A 16,439-nucleotide genomic window follows, 5' to 3' on the forward strand; every position below is an offset into this window, starting at 1 on the left:
TGGGCTGTCCACTCTTGCTTGGCCCTTATTGCCACCTGCCACGGCAGCAAGTCCACTGATCCCTGTTAAGCTTCCTAGGGTCAGCCTGGAGAATGGTGTTGGGGATCCTAGAGGGCACCTTGCCCAGGGGGCACCCTCAAGCCTGCCGCCTGCACTGGCACCTCACATGCATTACCTAGCTGTAATCCTTGCAACAACTCTGTAAGATAAGGCAGTATTATTACATCCCCATGTATTACATCCCCATGTAGCAGATGGAAGGACAGAGAAAGAGTGGCTTACCTAAGACCACCCAGTGCATGCATGGCAGAGGCGAGATTCGAACCTGATCTGTATCTCACTCAGCCGCTATGCTAGGGCTAGGCCAGCTCTCATTTCTACAAACAACCCTGGTACATGGCAATATGCGTGCATACGCCAGCATGGCAAAGGTTAGCTCTGGAGGATGTGGAACCAAACTGCACAAGGCTTCAGGGTCAACCCCATCCCTTCCACCCCCCTCTCTCTCACACACACGCAAACGTGGTGCAGTTCCTCCTTCCTCCCCAGAATCAGCAGCTGTTTCCACAAACGACACAGCTCCAAACGGCTGCTGATTCTGATTGGCAAATCACCTTGATAAATAGCTTATGCTAATAGGGCGGATGCAGAGCAGAGGAAAAGTGCCAGCGTTAATAAAGCCACAGCATCTCCCTGTGCGTTCAGCAGGCCTGCTGCTTATGCAGCACACGCTCCATGCATAAAGATTTCCCGCCCCTTTGGAGCCAGTTCTGAAGCTCCACGCCAAGCATAGAGGCAGCTCATTAGGAGGCAGGCGGGGCCGGTTGGTAGCATCCCAGCCTTTCTTGGTTTCTAATGCACCTTTTATTTACTGGCATAATTCCATCTGCTTTGGTTCTGACTCTCACTCTCGCTCTCGCTCTCTGTGTAGGTAAATTCTAACGTGCAGCTAGACACATTTTGTGCAGTGTGAAATAAGTTTTTGTGCACTTGTGCTTATGGGATTTAACAAGGAGTGAAGCAGTTTTTTTAAAAGAAATGGATGAGAAAAGATAAAAAGAAATGGAAAAGGAAAGTAAATACTGGTCCCTTTCGAATTTTCATCACCTTATGCTACTAGTTAGTGCTTTTTTGGTAAAAAGAAGAAACGCCAGTACTCATCTCTTGATAAAAGTACTGTGGTGCCCGCCTGAAAAAAAGGCTGGCATGGGCAGCAAAAAAAAAAAATGTACTGGACCTAGCAGACTTGATGAGATGGATTAATCGACATGTTTATTTGGAGAAAAATCGATGGATATATTTCTCAAGGACTGGAAACCTCTCTTTAACTTTTTGCGGAAAGAATAAAGTGATGTTAATGAGATTTGATGATTAATTAAGATAACTACAGGAGGAAAGTGATTTTGTAATATATTAAGAGATAGGTTTGTTATATATTATAGACCTATAACTGATCTGCGACAAATCGGAAGTCAATATTTTATTTTATTGTATTAGTTATTAATTTGTTTTTGTTTTGTTTTGTTTTTTGAAACTTTGAATAAAAAATTAATGGAAAAAAATGTAGTGTGGGTACTCCGTGCTGGTGAGCACTGTCACAGAAAAAGTATTGCAGAGCATATTATGGGACAAATTACTAGTAGGGGTGGGCAGTGTGCTGGCTGCTTGTGCAGTCAGGGGAAAAAGCTTAGAATAAACCTCTCTGTGTGCGTGCGCATGTGCACTCTGCTGCACCTCAAAGGCACCCTGGACTATTCCTTTTCTCTCAAGTCACAAGCAGGGGTGCTACAGACTGGTTGTAGCTCAGGGGTAGCGCATCTGCTTTGCATGCAGAAGGTCCCAGGTTCAATCCCCGGCATCTCCAGGCAGGGCTGGGAGAGATTCCTGTCTGAAATTCTGGACAGGCACTGCCAGTCACCTGAGACAATACAGATGGACCTACAGTCTGGCTCAGTTTAAGGCAGTTTCCTTTTTTTTTTTTCCAATTAATTTTTATTCAAATTATCAAAACCAAAACAATACAAAAAAAAAAAACACAAATCAATAACTAATACAATAAAAAAAAGAAAAGGAGAGAAAAAAATATAAAAATATTGACTTCTGATTTGTCATAGTTCAGCTATAAATCTATAATATATAACAAACCTATCTCTTAATAGATTATAAAATCACCTTCCTCCAGCGGTTATCTTAATTGGTTTCAAATCTCATTAACATCATATCATTTTAATCTTCCACAAAAAGTCAAAGAGAAGTTTCCAGTCCTAGAGATATATATCAATCAATTTTTTTTCCTAAATAAACATGTCAATTAATCCAACTCATCAAGTCTACTAAGTCCAGTAATTTCAAATCGCTCTTCTGTCTTTATCCATATTAGGTCCATCTTCCATCTTCCATCTCCACGCATCCAAAAATCTTGCTGTCATAGTCATATAATAAAAGTCTGATAGGAATTTCCTCCATCACAGATATTTTCTTGCCATGAATTCTGAACATATCACTGAAGTATTGCTGCAAAGCCGCATCTCTGTTCCTCTTTTCCACATGATACACTAGTACATCTCTTGAAGATTTTTCCATTGACACAAAACAGGGATTAATTCTGTTAACTTTCTCCATTTCAAATTCCATCAAATCCTTCCAGTCCAGGAATTTTTTTGAACCAATAATATCTTTATCTCCAATCTCTTCAATTCCTTCAGGGACAGCGCTGAATTCCAAACTATAATATTTGTCTCCAGGATCCGTCAGAGCCAGGAAATCCAAATCTTTTTTCAGGTCCGTATTTAATCCAATCTCCAAAGTTTGAACCTTGCCTTTAATTTCTCTTTCATCTTTTTTTGGTTTTCCAGATCTATCTTTATTCTCCTTTCTCACAGAATCCTGAATTTCTTTCAGCTCCTGTCTCATTTCGTCAAATTCAATTTTCCACGCTTGTCTATTATTTCTCAGTTCTTGTTTTATTGACTTAATGTCATTCATTATTTTCTGAAACATGTCTAAAGATAAAGTCCCTTCTTGTACATCCATAATCTTCTTAATTGTCATTCTTAAAGCCAAAGGAACAAAACTCCTTCAATTATCAATGTCCCAAGCAAAGAGCAGTTTATTTCTTTATCCAGTTACAAAGGAGTTAATCTTTCCAACCAACTGACGTCACACGCTAGACAGTCCTTATCTCTTATATGCCCAGAAGTGCAAAAACAGCTTTAGTTCATAGCGTCCAAATAACTAGTAGCAGAGAGAATGAGCAGATTCGTCACAAAAAAAAGTAGATCAGGAAAAATAGTCCCATGCATATATTACACAAAAGTCTTATAAATCAAAAAGATTTTTCTTATCTCTTCCAATCAGAAATCCCTCATCCGTTTTAATCTTTAAAATGCTATTTTCCATATCAGCTTTTTGCAATAAAAGAAAGATAGGCTATTTTTGTTTTCTTCCCCCTTAGTTCCGTGAGTAAAGAAGGAAAGTCGTAACTCACCTAGATTATCTTAATTGCTGTTACTTTGACAAATCTCTTTAGCTGTATAGATAAGAAAATGATAAGCATAGACAGGAGGATGTTTGCCTGCTAGTCCGTTGTTCTTTAAAGAAAAAAAAGGTCACTTATTCAGCTGAGCTAGCATAGAAATCCTCGCTCCGTCTGAGCAGCTGGAAGCCTTTCTTTCGCAGACAATTCTGACGAATTCCAGACTCCCACAGTCACGACAAAGCTATGTGGGAAATCTCACGTTTCTTCCTTATCCGGAAGAAATTATCCCTAGTCAGAAAAGACCCTTCTGACTGAATTTATAGCTGAAAAAGTTTCATCTAAGACGGGAGCCCGTCTCAGAGCTACACAGGCGGAGGGATCCTCCTGGGAAAGTCAGTTTAAGGCAGTTTCCTATGTCAGGACAGGGCATCGGGACAGATGTCACACACCCCCTCAGCTGAATGAACTGTTCAGCACCTTGGACAGCTCCTTGAAAGTTCAGACTAAAACCTGGAACAGATTCCACTGCCCCACTGACACGGAGTCACCAGGTGCCACTGATTGGGAGACAGTGACTAGGCAAGATAGGCAGCCAACCCAACAGAGTCATAAGCAAGCACCACCTCCAGGCTGGCTCAGGAAGGTGCCAATGAAAGTCTCAGGATGAAAGTCAGGAGGGGATGCTCAGAGAAAACAGCAACTGCTGCCTGAGGCAGCTGCCTCACACTTTCCAATGACAGGGCTGGCCCTGGGATAGCACTGTTATCTGGATCAGATTCCACCCCTCTTATCAGCATGACTTCTAGTTCCAATAATGGGTCACATCTAATTGCCCACTCAAACAGATCTGAGTGATGGGGGAAAATTCCCAACTGTTGTCAGAAAGTACCCAGCACTAGCAATCATTGTGCCCTCTCTTGCTATTTGCCGGCAGCCTCTCTTTTCCTTGGGCTTCCATGCTGCAGCCCATCACTGGTTCCGAGTGCTGAGAGAAGTGAGTGCCATGATGCCAGCAAGATCTAACTCTACACAATCAGTGCCAGGAAGACAACTTTGGTCCTTTTTCCGTCTTGATGATGGCGATCCATTATCAAACCACTACACTCCTGGCCATGCAGAGAGAAAAAACTGTTTTTTTCTCTGCATAGCCAGGATAGACCCAGGGCATGTATTCTTGATGTGCTTAATTCTTCTAGACAAATGCATAACGACAAACCTTAAATAGGCTGTTTAGGTTTTAGTTTAAATGCATCTATGGGGGTCCCCAAAAGTGAATTGGAGGAGTGACGGGGGAAGGCAATGTTTACCCACCAAGTTTCCCAACATGCTGTTTTTCCAGTCGAAGGCTGCAATCCAATACACTTATCTGGGAGTCAGTCCCACTGAATCCTATGGAGCTTACTTCTGAGTAGACATGTATTGGATTGGAGCCTAAATCATCCCACTCCTGGCTGCTATCTGCCGCATGGGGAGAAAACAAGCAGGCACTGCATGAATGTTGACATTGCTCTCCTTTTCACATTCATCCTTTGGAGCCATAGAGGTGGGAGGTAGTTAGACCCACTTTACTGGCAAGCGAACTGAGGCTAAAGGGTGGTAACTTCCCCAAGATTCCTTGCTGAAGTCACAGCAGAAAGAAGATTTCTTTCAACTCTGGTCCTCTGCCAAATCAAACACTCAGGTGGAATCCACTGCTTCCTTCAGTTGTCTATTGTAGTTAATTGATTGATTGATTAATTACACTACAATTAATTAATTGATTACATTAATTCAATTTCTATCCTGCCTTTCCTCTGAAGGAGCCCGGGGCTGCAAACAAGGAACAAAACACTAAAACATCTTAAAACATCACAAAAACAAAATATCTTTTAAAACATTTTAAAAAGAAAATATCTTAAAAATATCTTTTAATTTAAGAAAAAAATCTTAAACAATTCCGAAACAGACACAGCCTGTTTGTACAACTCTCGGTTCCCTCTGAAAACTGAGGCCTTTTAACACATGGCTTTGGTAGTTAAACTTGCTCTTGAGACAAGGGCCAGTTCAGGTAGCAACTAGGAACCAATATTTAAAATATTTCTTTAGCAGGTAGGAATCTGTATTTAGTTAAGTGTTTGTTGCATTTATATAAAGCTGAGTTCCCTGGATGGTTTGCAGACCATTAAAGTACAACCCAAAAAATAGACATAAAAATCAGTTATAAATAAAACAAGACAGAACACACACACACCTATCTAAAGCCAGTATGAATGCAGCAGCTGAAAACAACTTTAAACCAGCTGGGGACTAGCAAGGAAAATAAAACAATGCAAGAATTTAAAAGCACTACATAGATGTACCCATTATAATGAAAAGGCCTGGGAGGTTTTTGTCTGGCACCTAAAAGATCATCATGTGGATCTCTCTGGGGAGGGCATTCTGTCAGGTCAACTGATGTTAGGATGGTATGCAGTATATCTCAATCTTTCTCAGAGACATCATCCAGGACAGGTGACCATACCAGCTTTGACTGCTGAGAGATCATGCAAGTACAGGTATCTGAACTTAACCTATAATCTTCCCCTCTTTATCTTCCCCTCTCTTCTCATGTTGCTTTCCATTTTAATTGTTAGAGAGCATACACCTTGGGGCAGAAACTCAATCTTCTTGTTCCGCTGTTGGGATTTGAACCCAGGTCTCCCCAGTCCTAGGAGCTTGCCACCTGCTATACCATACTCACTCTTACTTGACTAGCTTTGGATCCACAGTGAGGGTGCAATTCTATAGAAGTCTACTTAAAATAGTAAACTCCACTGAGTTCAGTGAGGACTACCCCCAGGTAAGTGGGTACAGGATTGCAGCCTGAGTTAGTTGAACTTAGTCCCCATTGAAATCAAGGGGACAACTGGCCATGACTAGAGTTACATTCTGTTGATTTCAATGGCAACTAAGGGCAACTATGTGCTCTTTATTAAACAAGAATGGATTCTGAAGCGCCTTTTCGTCTAACTATAAGGAGAGAATCCACATAACTTCTGCTCCTTGGAGATAACCTACCTCTTCCATTCAGCACCCAAATACAGACTTGAAATTGTTTTTATATGTGCTTTTATTGTTGATGGTTTTTATAATTAAATCACTCTGGGGTGTTTTATGGGGAGCTATTCATGAATGAAATACATTGTTGTTGTTGTTTAACTTATATCCTGCCCTTATTCCCCAAAGGAGCTCAGGGTGGCAAAAAATAACACCAATAAGCGTTATTTGTGCTCATATCCCACTTGGGGGCTTCTTAGAGGTATCTGGCTGGTCACAGCAGGAACAGAATTTTGGACTAGATAAGCCAGGTGTGGGGAACATTTGGCCCTCCAGATGTTGCTGAACTACAACTCCCATCATCCCTGGCCATCCTTGGCCATGCTTGTTGGAGCTGGTGGGAGTTGTAGTTCAGCAATATCTAAAGAGCCAAAAGTTCCCCACACTGAAGATAGGCTTTTGACCTGATCCAGCAGGGCTTTTCTTACGCTCTTATATATGTCTGGGTCAGTTCTTTCAAAGTTATCCCACAGGATGCACTTTGAGAGTGGCAATTAGAATGGGAAGTAGATCTGTGCATGTGACCAGGATTCCTTTGAAATCAGCAACAAAGTCCTCAAGTGAGGACATCCAAAAACCATTTCCACCAAAAGGACCACACCTGTTTGCAGGAGGGTCTCAGGTTCAGTCCTCGGCATCTCCTGCTATCACCATCTCAGATGACGAGAGAGGCCTCTTGCATGAGACCCTGGAGAGCTGCTGCCAAGCAGAGTAGGTGATATTGGGTTAGATCAGGGATAGGGAACCTTTGACTCTCCAGATGTTGCTGAATTACATCTCCCATCAGCCCTAGCAAGCGTGGCCATGTTATGGAAATATGCAGAAATATTCAACGGTCTGAGCTGCGTGTGTGCCAGTGTTTGTATTTACCTAGATAGCAGGCTTTTACCCTGTATTTTGTCAGAATTCTATTGAATAGCGTAGCGGAATGGAGAGTATTGAGCAAGCTTACATGTATGTGTCTGAATCTTTGCTAAGATTCTACCTTCCCTGCAAATTAGTCAGACAGAGACTTTAAGCTGTAAAATAAGAAACAACTACTTTATTCTGGAAGTACATGCTTGATAGGAAAGAGTTCTATATCTAGCTAACTAGCTATGTTGGAGCAGTCTGCACTGGTCCCAGTGCAGCTCTCATGCTGGTTGAGAGAGAGAGACAAAGGAAAGATATCTGCTCCCCTCTCGAGAGAGAAGAAGGAACTGGGAAGGCGGGAAGGAACTGGGATCAACATCCTTTGCATATCAGTCTAGCAGGAAGGGGAGAGGTATAGCCTGGCAACAAGAAGGTCTCCTCCCTAGCTACCCTTTTTAACCCCATGCAGCCTCAACCCACCAAGCTGGAGTTGAACCTCATACATTCCAACATATTTAGATAACTGAGACTTAAGACTTAGTAAAATAAGAAAATCAAATGCAAAGATGTATCACTGAACACTAAAGTCAGGATCATTCTGACCATGGTATTCCCGATCTCTACGTATGGACGTGAAGGTTGGACAGGGAAAAAGGCGGATAAGAGGAAAATCAACTCATTTGAAATGTGGTGTTGGAGGAGAGCTTTGTGCATACCATGGACTGTGAAAAAGACAAATAATTGGGTGTTAGAACTAATTAAACCAGAACTGTCACTAGAAGCTAAAATGATGAAACTGAGGTTCTCATACTTTGGACACATCGTGAGAAGACATGATTCACTAGAAAAGACAATAATGCTGGGAAAAACGGAAGGGAGCAGAAAATGAAGAAGACCAAGCAAGAGATGGATTGATTCCATAAAAGAAGCCACAGACCTGAACTGACAAGATCTGAACAAGGTGGCAGATGCTCTTGGAGGTCACTGATTCATAGGGTCACCATAAGTCATAATCGACTTGAAGGCACATAACAACAACAAAATAAGAAAAAGCTACTTTGTTTATAGAAATACATAGTAGATAGGAAAGGCATACCTAGTTCTAACTAGCTAACGAAGTTGGAGGCACAATGCCCAGACACGGGGATTGCCCTCATGGCTCAGGAGACAGTAAAGACAAAGATGTCTCCTCTCTCCTCTGATAGTCAAAGAAGGGGGAAAAAAGGAAGGAGGGGCGGATCACCTTTTTTGGGAGCAGGTCCTACCAGGGTCCATATGTCTCCAGCATGCTGTGATCCAATTGGCATGAAAGAGGAGTGGGTTAGCCACTGAGAAGAGTTTTCTAACATGCTTTGTTATCCTTTCCTGCTGATTGGAGCCAATCAGAGTGAAAGGAGTTGAGTCAGCCACTGAGAAGACTCTACTCAGTAGCGAACATTCTCCCCTTTCATGCTGTTGTGAGAGAAGGCACTAACAAGGATCTCATTCTCAACCCAGCAGCAAAAAAAATGGGTGTATGTGTGGATGTGACTATCATAAAGGGACCTTGCACTTCTGAATTTGCCACTACCATGCTGGTACGTGCTACTGGTATGCTTGACCATTTTTGCCAGTCAAGGTGAATACACAGCAAAGCACAATATTGCTTGCCAGGTGTAGGGAGTGTGTAAGCTGCAAACTAAACCACTCAATACATTAAAAAAAAATAGCACGATTTGCACTGAGTTCAAGCCATTTAGTTTACCAAGATGCAACTTGAGACTTAACAATGTTCATGGGCGTAAATATATTGGCTTCTAAAGCCTCATTAATCTGACAGTGGAAGAAATTAAAAAGACCCAAATGGATGCCAATTAAAGTTAGTTAATTGAAACTTCGGGACGAGGCACGTTTCAAGCTGAAATCGCCACTGACACAGACTGCCCGAGGGTGGTAGAGGTAAGTTCTCCATCACTTGGACTTTGAGGATAAAGAATGGGAAGCCATCTATAAAAGCACAGGCTTTATCAAAATACAGTTTAATGAGCTTGATTTACATACAGGGGGAATGGAGGAATCAATTCGACTGGGCTGAAGTACACTGGATTGTCCCAGCGGTCCCTTTGGACTTAAAGATTTGTGATTCTGTGCACTTGCCCTCATTTGCATTAATAACAAATACTAATTAATAATGCTAATGAAAAGTGCCTCCTGTTTATGACAGGGAGCCTGAAAGAAGCCAGAGTGAGGTCTGTAAGGCACACCAGCAGAGAGCAAGCATTCACAATCACCTTCATTTACATTTTAAAGGGACAACTCCAGGAGTGATTGATTCAATCAGCACAGCCTCTCCTCTATTATTTATTTAGCTCTTCTTTTACCATTGATCCTACAGCTTCAAGTTTCTCATATCCTGCATCATCACATAGGCGTGCAGCAGTAGAATACAGAGCTTCAGGGCCAGAGGATTTAGATAAGCCAAGATTTGGAGGCAAATACGTTGCCTGGCACATTTTATTTTATTTTAAGATGATGCCTGCTTATAAGATCTGTGGGAACAGGTAGATGCATGTGTTTTCCCTAGCTGCTGATACACCTGTTGAATTGTTGTCTGCCACATCTATGTATTGAAGGTACTTATTAACCACTTTTCAGTCAACACTTTCAGAGCGGTTAACAAAGGCCGGCAACAGCAAGAACAACAAATAAAGATGGAAATTTAACAATAAAACAGAGCACAAAGGAGCAGACTCCAATGTAACATCCATTCTGTACATTAAAACAGCTAAAGCTAGAAGACCAGGGCAACTAAATTGCTTTCACCAGGCGCCAAGGAGAAAACAGAGATGATGCCAGGTTCTCCTCCCTACGGATGGAGACACAACATAAGAATATAAGAAGAGTCCTGCAGGATCAAGCCAAAGGCACATTTGGTGCAGCATCCTATTCTTACAGTGACCAAGTAGATGCCTATGGGAAGCCCACAAGGAGGATCTCAGTGCAACAGCGATTCCCAGCAACTGGTACTCCAAGGCATACTGCATCCAAACTGGATAGTTGTCATGATGGTGCTGTGCCCAGATTGGCAAGACCCTGTCTTCAGCCTCTATTCATTTCATTTTCGAAGGCAGAGGACCTGGGCTAGGACCTCAGAAGCCCGTTTTAATATGAACCACATGTCTCTTAAAGGCATAAAGCCCACCTCAGCAACCCAATCTGGCTATCACTGGTATGGTGATGCTTAAATCACTTCTCAGAGTTTCAGTTCCTCCTTCATGGTTACCATACAATTCTAGGTACTCTTTGGATGAGACTGAGTTTCTACGGTGGCAGGGGAGGGGCATCTGACATAGGATCTCCCTCTCCAAGGTTGGACCTCTCTTGGAAGAAACCTTCAGAGAAGAAGATCTGATGCCTTCTAATGCCCCTGGGATGCCCTCCAGAGACCACGGGATTACAGGTTAAGAAGAGTGTGTCCATTCACAGAAGTAGGAACATAAGAAGAGCCTGCTGGATCAGGCCAATGGCCCACCAGGTCTAACATCCTATTCTCACAGTGGCTAACCAGATGTCTGTGGAAAGGCTGAAAGCAGGACCTAGTGCAAGAGCACTCTCCCCCTCCCCCGAAGTTTCCTGCAACTGGTATTTGTTTACCTTTTACCTGTGATGCTCTGACTGACTTCCTTCTGTCGCTAGACTGTGACACCTTTAGGGAAGCTTACCTGCCCCTCCTCCTTCTGCCCTTTCCATTCCTTTGTCCTCCAGCTGACCAGGAGAGAGGAGACATCCCTCTCTCTCTCTCTCCGAGCATGGGGCTGACTCCTACAACTGGGAGTTATGCCTCCCACTTAGCTAGTTAGTTAGAACTAGATATGCCTTTTCTATCTACTATGTATTTCTATAAATAAAGTAGCCTTTCTTATTTTACTAAGTCTCAAGTCTCAGTGATGCTGATGCAGGGTAAAAGCCTGCTTTCTTAGGCAAACGCATGCACACGCCGGCACACTCGCATTTCAACATTTGCTGTTATTCTCTGCTGCTGTGGTGCTGCTTTTAAACGAAATTAAGCAACACAACTACACACAGGCTGGCAACAAGTATAGTTTCCAAATCATCTGAAGTACCATTTCCACTCTGTTTGGCACTGGTTAAGCCTTATCTTTCTGCACACTGCACTTTAAGAAGGATGCAGACAAACTGGAACAGGTTCAGAAGAGGGCAACAAGGATGATTAGGGGACTGGAAACAAAGCCCTGTGAGGAGAGACTGACGGGAGATATGATAGTTCTCTTCAAGTGCTTGAAAGGTTGTCACACCGGGGAGAGCCGGGATCTCTTCTTGATTGTCCCAGAATGCAGGAGATGGAATAATGGGTTCAAGTTACAGGAAGCCAGATTTCGACTGAACATCAGAAAAAGCTTCCTAACTGTGAGAACCATATGACAATGGAATCAATGACCTAGGGCAGTGGTGGGCTCTCCAACACTGGAGGCATTCAAGAGGCAGCTGTCAGCTTTCAGCTATGCTTTAACTTGGATACCTGCAGAGGGTTGGACTCGATGGCCTTATAGGCCCCATCCAACTCTACCATTCTATGATTCTGTGTCCACTTCTGCCTCTGGCTCTGCCCACCGCTGGCATGTGGCTTTCAGAAGGTTGGCCAGGGGAAAACGTGGCCCTCCGGCTGAAAAAGTTTCCCCACACCAATCCTATTGTAACTGAGCCTGTAACTATGTCTAAGCATGTGCAGTTGGAAGGTTTCCACATGACTTCTCCGGCCTTCATTTCCCTTCCTCTGTGACAAATTTTATGCATAGATTATAATAGACAGATGTTGATGGTAATAGTAATAGTAATAATAATAGTAATCTGCAGCATTCACATTCATCATTTTAAATGACTTATACTGGCAAAAAATATGCTGTTCATGTCATGTCACTAAATTACTCCTCCAGCTGCAAGCTAAACTTCAACATACTTTTCTTAAGTTGCATTTGAAATCCACCAGGCGTTTCCTTTAGTACCCAGAGTGGGGCAATTCATGCAGCCTCACAGAAATAGTCCCCAGACTAAGTCCTTTCTATGCCGTCTCATTGCATGGTGCAAAATTTGGTGCTAAGCACAGAATTTTAAATCTTGAGAATATTGCCTTTCATATGATTTTTTAAAAAATAAATTAAAAATGAATAAATACAAGGTCCTAGCTCATAAGGTTGTGAAGATAGGTTTGAAAATAGTTTGGTAATGTGCAATGAAAATTCAGGTTGTCCACTGGTCTTCTCCTTCCCCATTGCAGAAGAAAGCTAGCATGTCAGAAGGGGCCTAACTTTCTTCCTGACATGCTAATTTTCTCTGTGATGGGGAAAAAAACTAGATTTCCCACCCTAGTGTGTAAGACCCCACCTTCAGTCCAAAGTGACAGAGCCCAGGCTCATCCTTGCCCCTTTAAGCAGTTGAGTGAAGCTGGTGGATGCCATGCGATGATGGTAGGACACATTCATGCAGGAAGGTTAGGAAGGGTGTTTCTAATATGCTGCTTTTCAAAGATCTATCAGAATGTGACATCTCATAAATTAACTCCAATACATTCCTGAGGGACGCAGGGACTTTGCTGTATAAACCAAGATGGAAAAAGCAGAGACATCTTCAAGTATTTAATTCCTAGAAAATATGGAGCATTTAGGGAGTGGATTCTGCAGACCACTTACCTGGACACTGAAGATGCCTGTTGTCATAGAAATAAAGGATCCCCACTTTGTTTGCAAGAATAATTGATCGTGTGCATTCAGTTCATGAAATCATCTGTATGGCATAGATAAAGAACTAACCATTCAGCTCTCGCCCTTAATAGGCCAGGGGCCAGTTAATCACCAATCCTAATGTTCTTTTGGCAAATAAAATAAAATAAAATAAAAATACAGTCCCATCACATCTCAGTGCAGCAAGAACACGATTTGCATTTTTTCTTAGAATGGAAAGGTATTTCCCTTTTCCCATTCTTTTAAAGCCAAGGATGGGGAGCCTTTTGCCCTCCAGATGTTGTTGGACTACAACCCATCACCGCTGACCTGGGACTGATGGGAGGTGGGAATCCAACAATATCTACATTCCAGCTTTAAAGAAACAAGCTTGCTATTGTGAGGCATCATTTTTTTAAAAAATGTGCAAAAATCCAAATGTACAGATCTTTGAGATATGCAGGCTTCTTTCTTATTCAAGTAGCCTGAGTCAAGAGCTTCCTATTCTCACCAAACAGGCACCGTGTGCTTGATAAGTTTTGCTTGGGCTGACCTACTTTGCCATTCCTACATTCCAAGATCAATGTTGCAAGGTAAAAGGGCAAGCACTCAGGGCCCTGGCATTTACCAACCTTATCCAACAGAGGGAGCTGGTTGGCCAATTTACAATTCATATCAGGGGCGTTCAGGAAACTAGTCAGTTAAATAAAGCACAGAGTGAAGGAAAGAACATTGCCGGTATCGACCTACTCTAGCCTGAAGAGGCTGCGACAGCTTATCAGGATATTCCGCGTCTTAATCACTAGTCATCATTGCACCGTCATCACCAGCAGGATTCTTATTCCAGATCTAGCAATTACAGTCGTATAAGGGGCAGTATTGTGTCACCTAGATGCTCGCCTGTCTGCGCGTCTCCGGCGCAGCGAGTCGGAGAGTGCCACACGGTTTGCAAAGGACTTGTCATGGGGAAGCCCCGATTGACCGTGGCTCGCCTTGTGGGTGACAAACCCGGGTTTGCCTCTATTTAACGTGTGAAATAGCCTTAAGACGGGAAACTCAAGAAAGCATGAGTGCAAGTAAAATTAGGAGAGACATATCCTTGCGATATGAAATGCACTTCTGGACTGCGTGTATGTACAAAATTCTGGGGATATCTAACACGCACACAGCTCAAATGAGATTAAAATAGCAACACGCCTAGGTTTTTACGTAAAACCCCAAGACACACTGAGATCATTTCTAAGCGCATAGGTCCTGGAGCTGAAAAGTCTGCCGCCTGATCTCGGATGTGCATGAGGGGCAGACTGCAACGGGACGGAATAATTGCACTTTGCACATGCTCAGAGGTACTTCGTTATTATTTCATGCATTTCAGGACTGAGCTCTGGCATCGAAGCCTGGGTCTGGGGGGCTGAGTCTTGCAGCCTCTTTAGGGCTGAGTCTAGCAGCCTCTGTACTCGGAAGTAAGTGTCCTCCTATGCACACTTAAATGGGGTCTTTTTCCCAAGTAAAGGGGGAAAGGGTTGCAGCCCTAACTGAAGGTTTAAGCCTCGTTGAACGTACGTATGTACGTGTGTGTGTGTGTGTGTGTGTGTGTGTGTGAAGTTTCTGCTGAGTAAGGGTAGCTAGGCTCTGGGTTTTACTAGGCAGTAAATCCTGACTGCAGCCGGATCCTATCCATGCTGACTGGGAAGAAAGTTCCTGTGAGTTCAGTGGGAATTGCCCCCTAAAGTGTACATAAGATTGTCGATTGCAATCCTATGCAAGCCTACACGAGATCAGTGGGATGTCTTTTGGAGTAAGCGAGCACGGAACCCCTGACTCAGGTTCATCTCGTCACTCAAGCAATTTCAGGAGAGCTATACAACGAGAGAGGCCGCAGAGTCCCAGACAAGACGTGAGCAAGTCCCCCACACTTGCGCCTCAGGAGAGGCACACACGTGTCCGCAGAGGGCACGTTCGCAGGAGATGCTCAGGTTCTGCAGAAACAGTCCTGCCTCCCGCTGAAGCGAGTTTTGGGGCAGAGTCAGAAAGGCCAGACTACTAGGAGAGGACATGCACGCCAAAGACGCCTAGTCTTTGGAAACCCTTGACACGCGAGCACGTCTGAATAGGCAGTAATGCGCTAGGGTCACTTTTTTCTCCTCCCCGCCCCCGTGCCCCAAGTTCTCGAATGGAAACTCGCTGGGATCTTTGAGGCTTTCTCTCTCAGCCATCCTAACAGGGCTCCCCTTCTCATCTCACCCGCAATAACCCCATCCCCCCCCCACACACAGATGGGACTCCCTCTGGCCAGATCTTACCCAACCCATTCCTAGCGCATTCACATCGCCCCCCTATCCATGAGCCGAATGGGATGGGCCTTACTCCCAAGTAAGTGTGCATAGGATTGTGGCCCGAGCCCTAAGTCCCTGAACCACTTTCCAGCTCTGCTCCCGCCACAAAGAAAAGAAGCGCGCCCGAGAGCATGCACAGAGTGCCCGCGCGATGCTGGGGAGGGGGAAAATCACGAACAGCATGCGCACGTTCATTTGGGCTCAGAAGGGCTTCACTCGGCGGGGGACGGGAGTAAATCCCGGTTCTTATCCCCCAAAGAGAAAAAAGGTGGCTTCCCACCCGCCTCCTTGGAGGGGAGGGAGAGACAACTTTAGGGTCGGCCCCCTCCCCGGCTCCGCCGCGCCGCCCGCCCCTCACCGTTGAGGCTGCCGGTCAAGTTGCCCAGGTCGAGGAGGCTGGGGCCGAGGGCGGCCAGGGCCGAGGAGTTGAGGTTGAGTAGCAGCTCGGAGGAGTTGGCCAGGGCGTCGCCGGCCGCCAGCGAGTCGGCGAAGAGGTTCATTTGCAGCAGCGTCTTGAGCAGGTAGCGCAGCATCCTGGCCGCCCCTCCAGCCCGCCGCCGCCGCCGCCTGTGCTGGCATCCGAGCGCGCCAGCATCTGCCACCGCCCGGCCGCTGCCTGCCTCTGCGGCGCTTCTGCTGCTCTGCGCCTCTTCGCGCCGCGCGCTCGGGTCCCCCCGCCTCCCTGCCCGCCTTGCCGAGGCTGGGCCGGGCTGGCCGCTCCCTCGGGGGCTGGGTGGGCGGAAAGCAGGTGCCGCCACCAATAAATGTTTAATTATTGGATTAATAAGCCTCCCTGGAGACGCAGCGCGCTCCCTCCTCGCCCGTGGCCGTGGAAAGAGAGGAGCTTTGCCAAGGGGCAGGCTGAAGTTGGGCTGCTCACGCCCAGGTTAGGAAAGGAAAGGAAAGGGAGAAAGCCGGCGTCACACAGTGCATAGGGGGCTGGACTGCGGCCTAGGAGACCCGGGTTCCAATCCCCGCTGG

At 44.7% G+C, this 16,439-nt stretch overlaps 1 protein-coding gene across 6 annotated transcripts in view; it reads right to left on the reverse strand.

Annotated features, from left to right (window-relative positions):
• Positions 1–16,061, reverse strand: part of ROBO3 (roundabout guidance receptor 3) — a 364,199-nt gene extending 348,138 nt beyond the window's left edge. For 5 of the 6 annotated variants that reach the window (XR_009758609.1, XR_009758611.1, XR_009758610.1 and 2 more), the window contains exon 1: positions 15,817–16,061. Coding sequence is in view for 1 of the 6 variants with exons in the window: in XM_061592244.1 (XP_061448228.1) it covers positions 15,817–15,991 (175 nt within the window). In the remaining 5 variants the exon portion in view is untranslated. The remainder of the gene's footprint in view (positions 1–15,816) is intronic. The other variant, XM_061592244.1, reaches the window with a different exon arrangement.
• Positions 16,062–16,439: the final 378 nt, after the last annotated feature.

Source organism: Rhineura floridana, chromosome 12 (assembly GCF_030035675.1).
Source record: "Rhineura floridana isolate rRhiFlo1 chromosome 12, rRhiFlo1.hap2, whole genome shotgun sequence".
Lineage (NCBI taxonomy): Eukaryota > Metazoa > Chordata > Lepidosauria > Squamata > Rhineuridae > Rhineura > Rhineura floridana.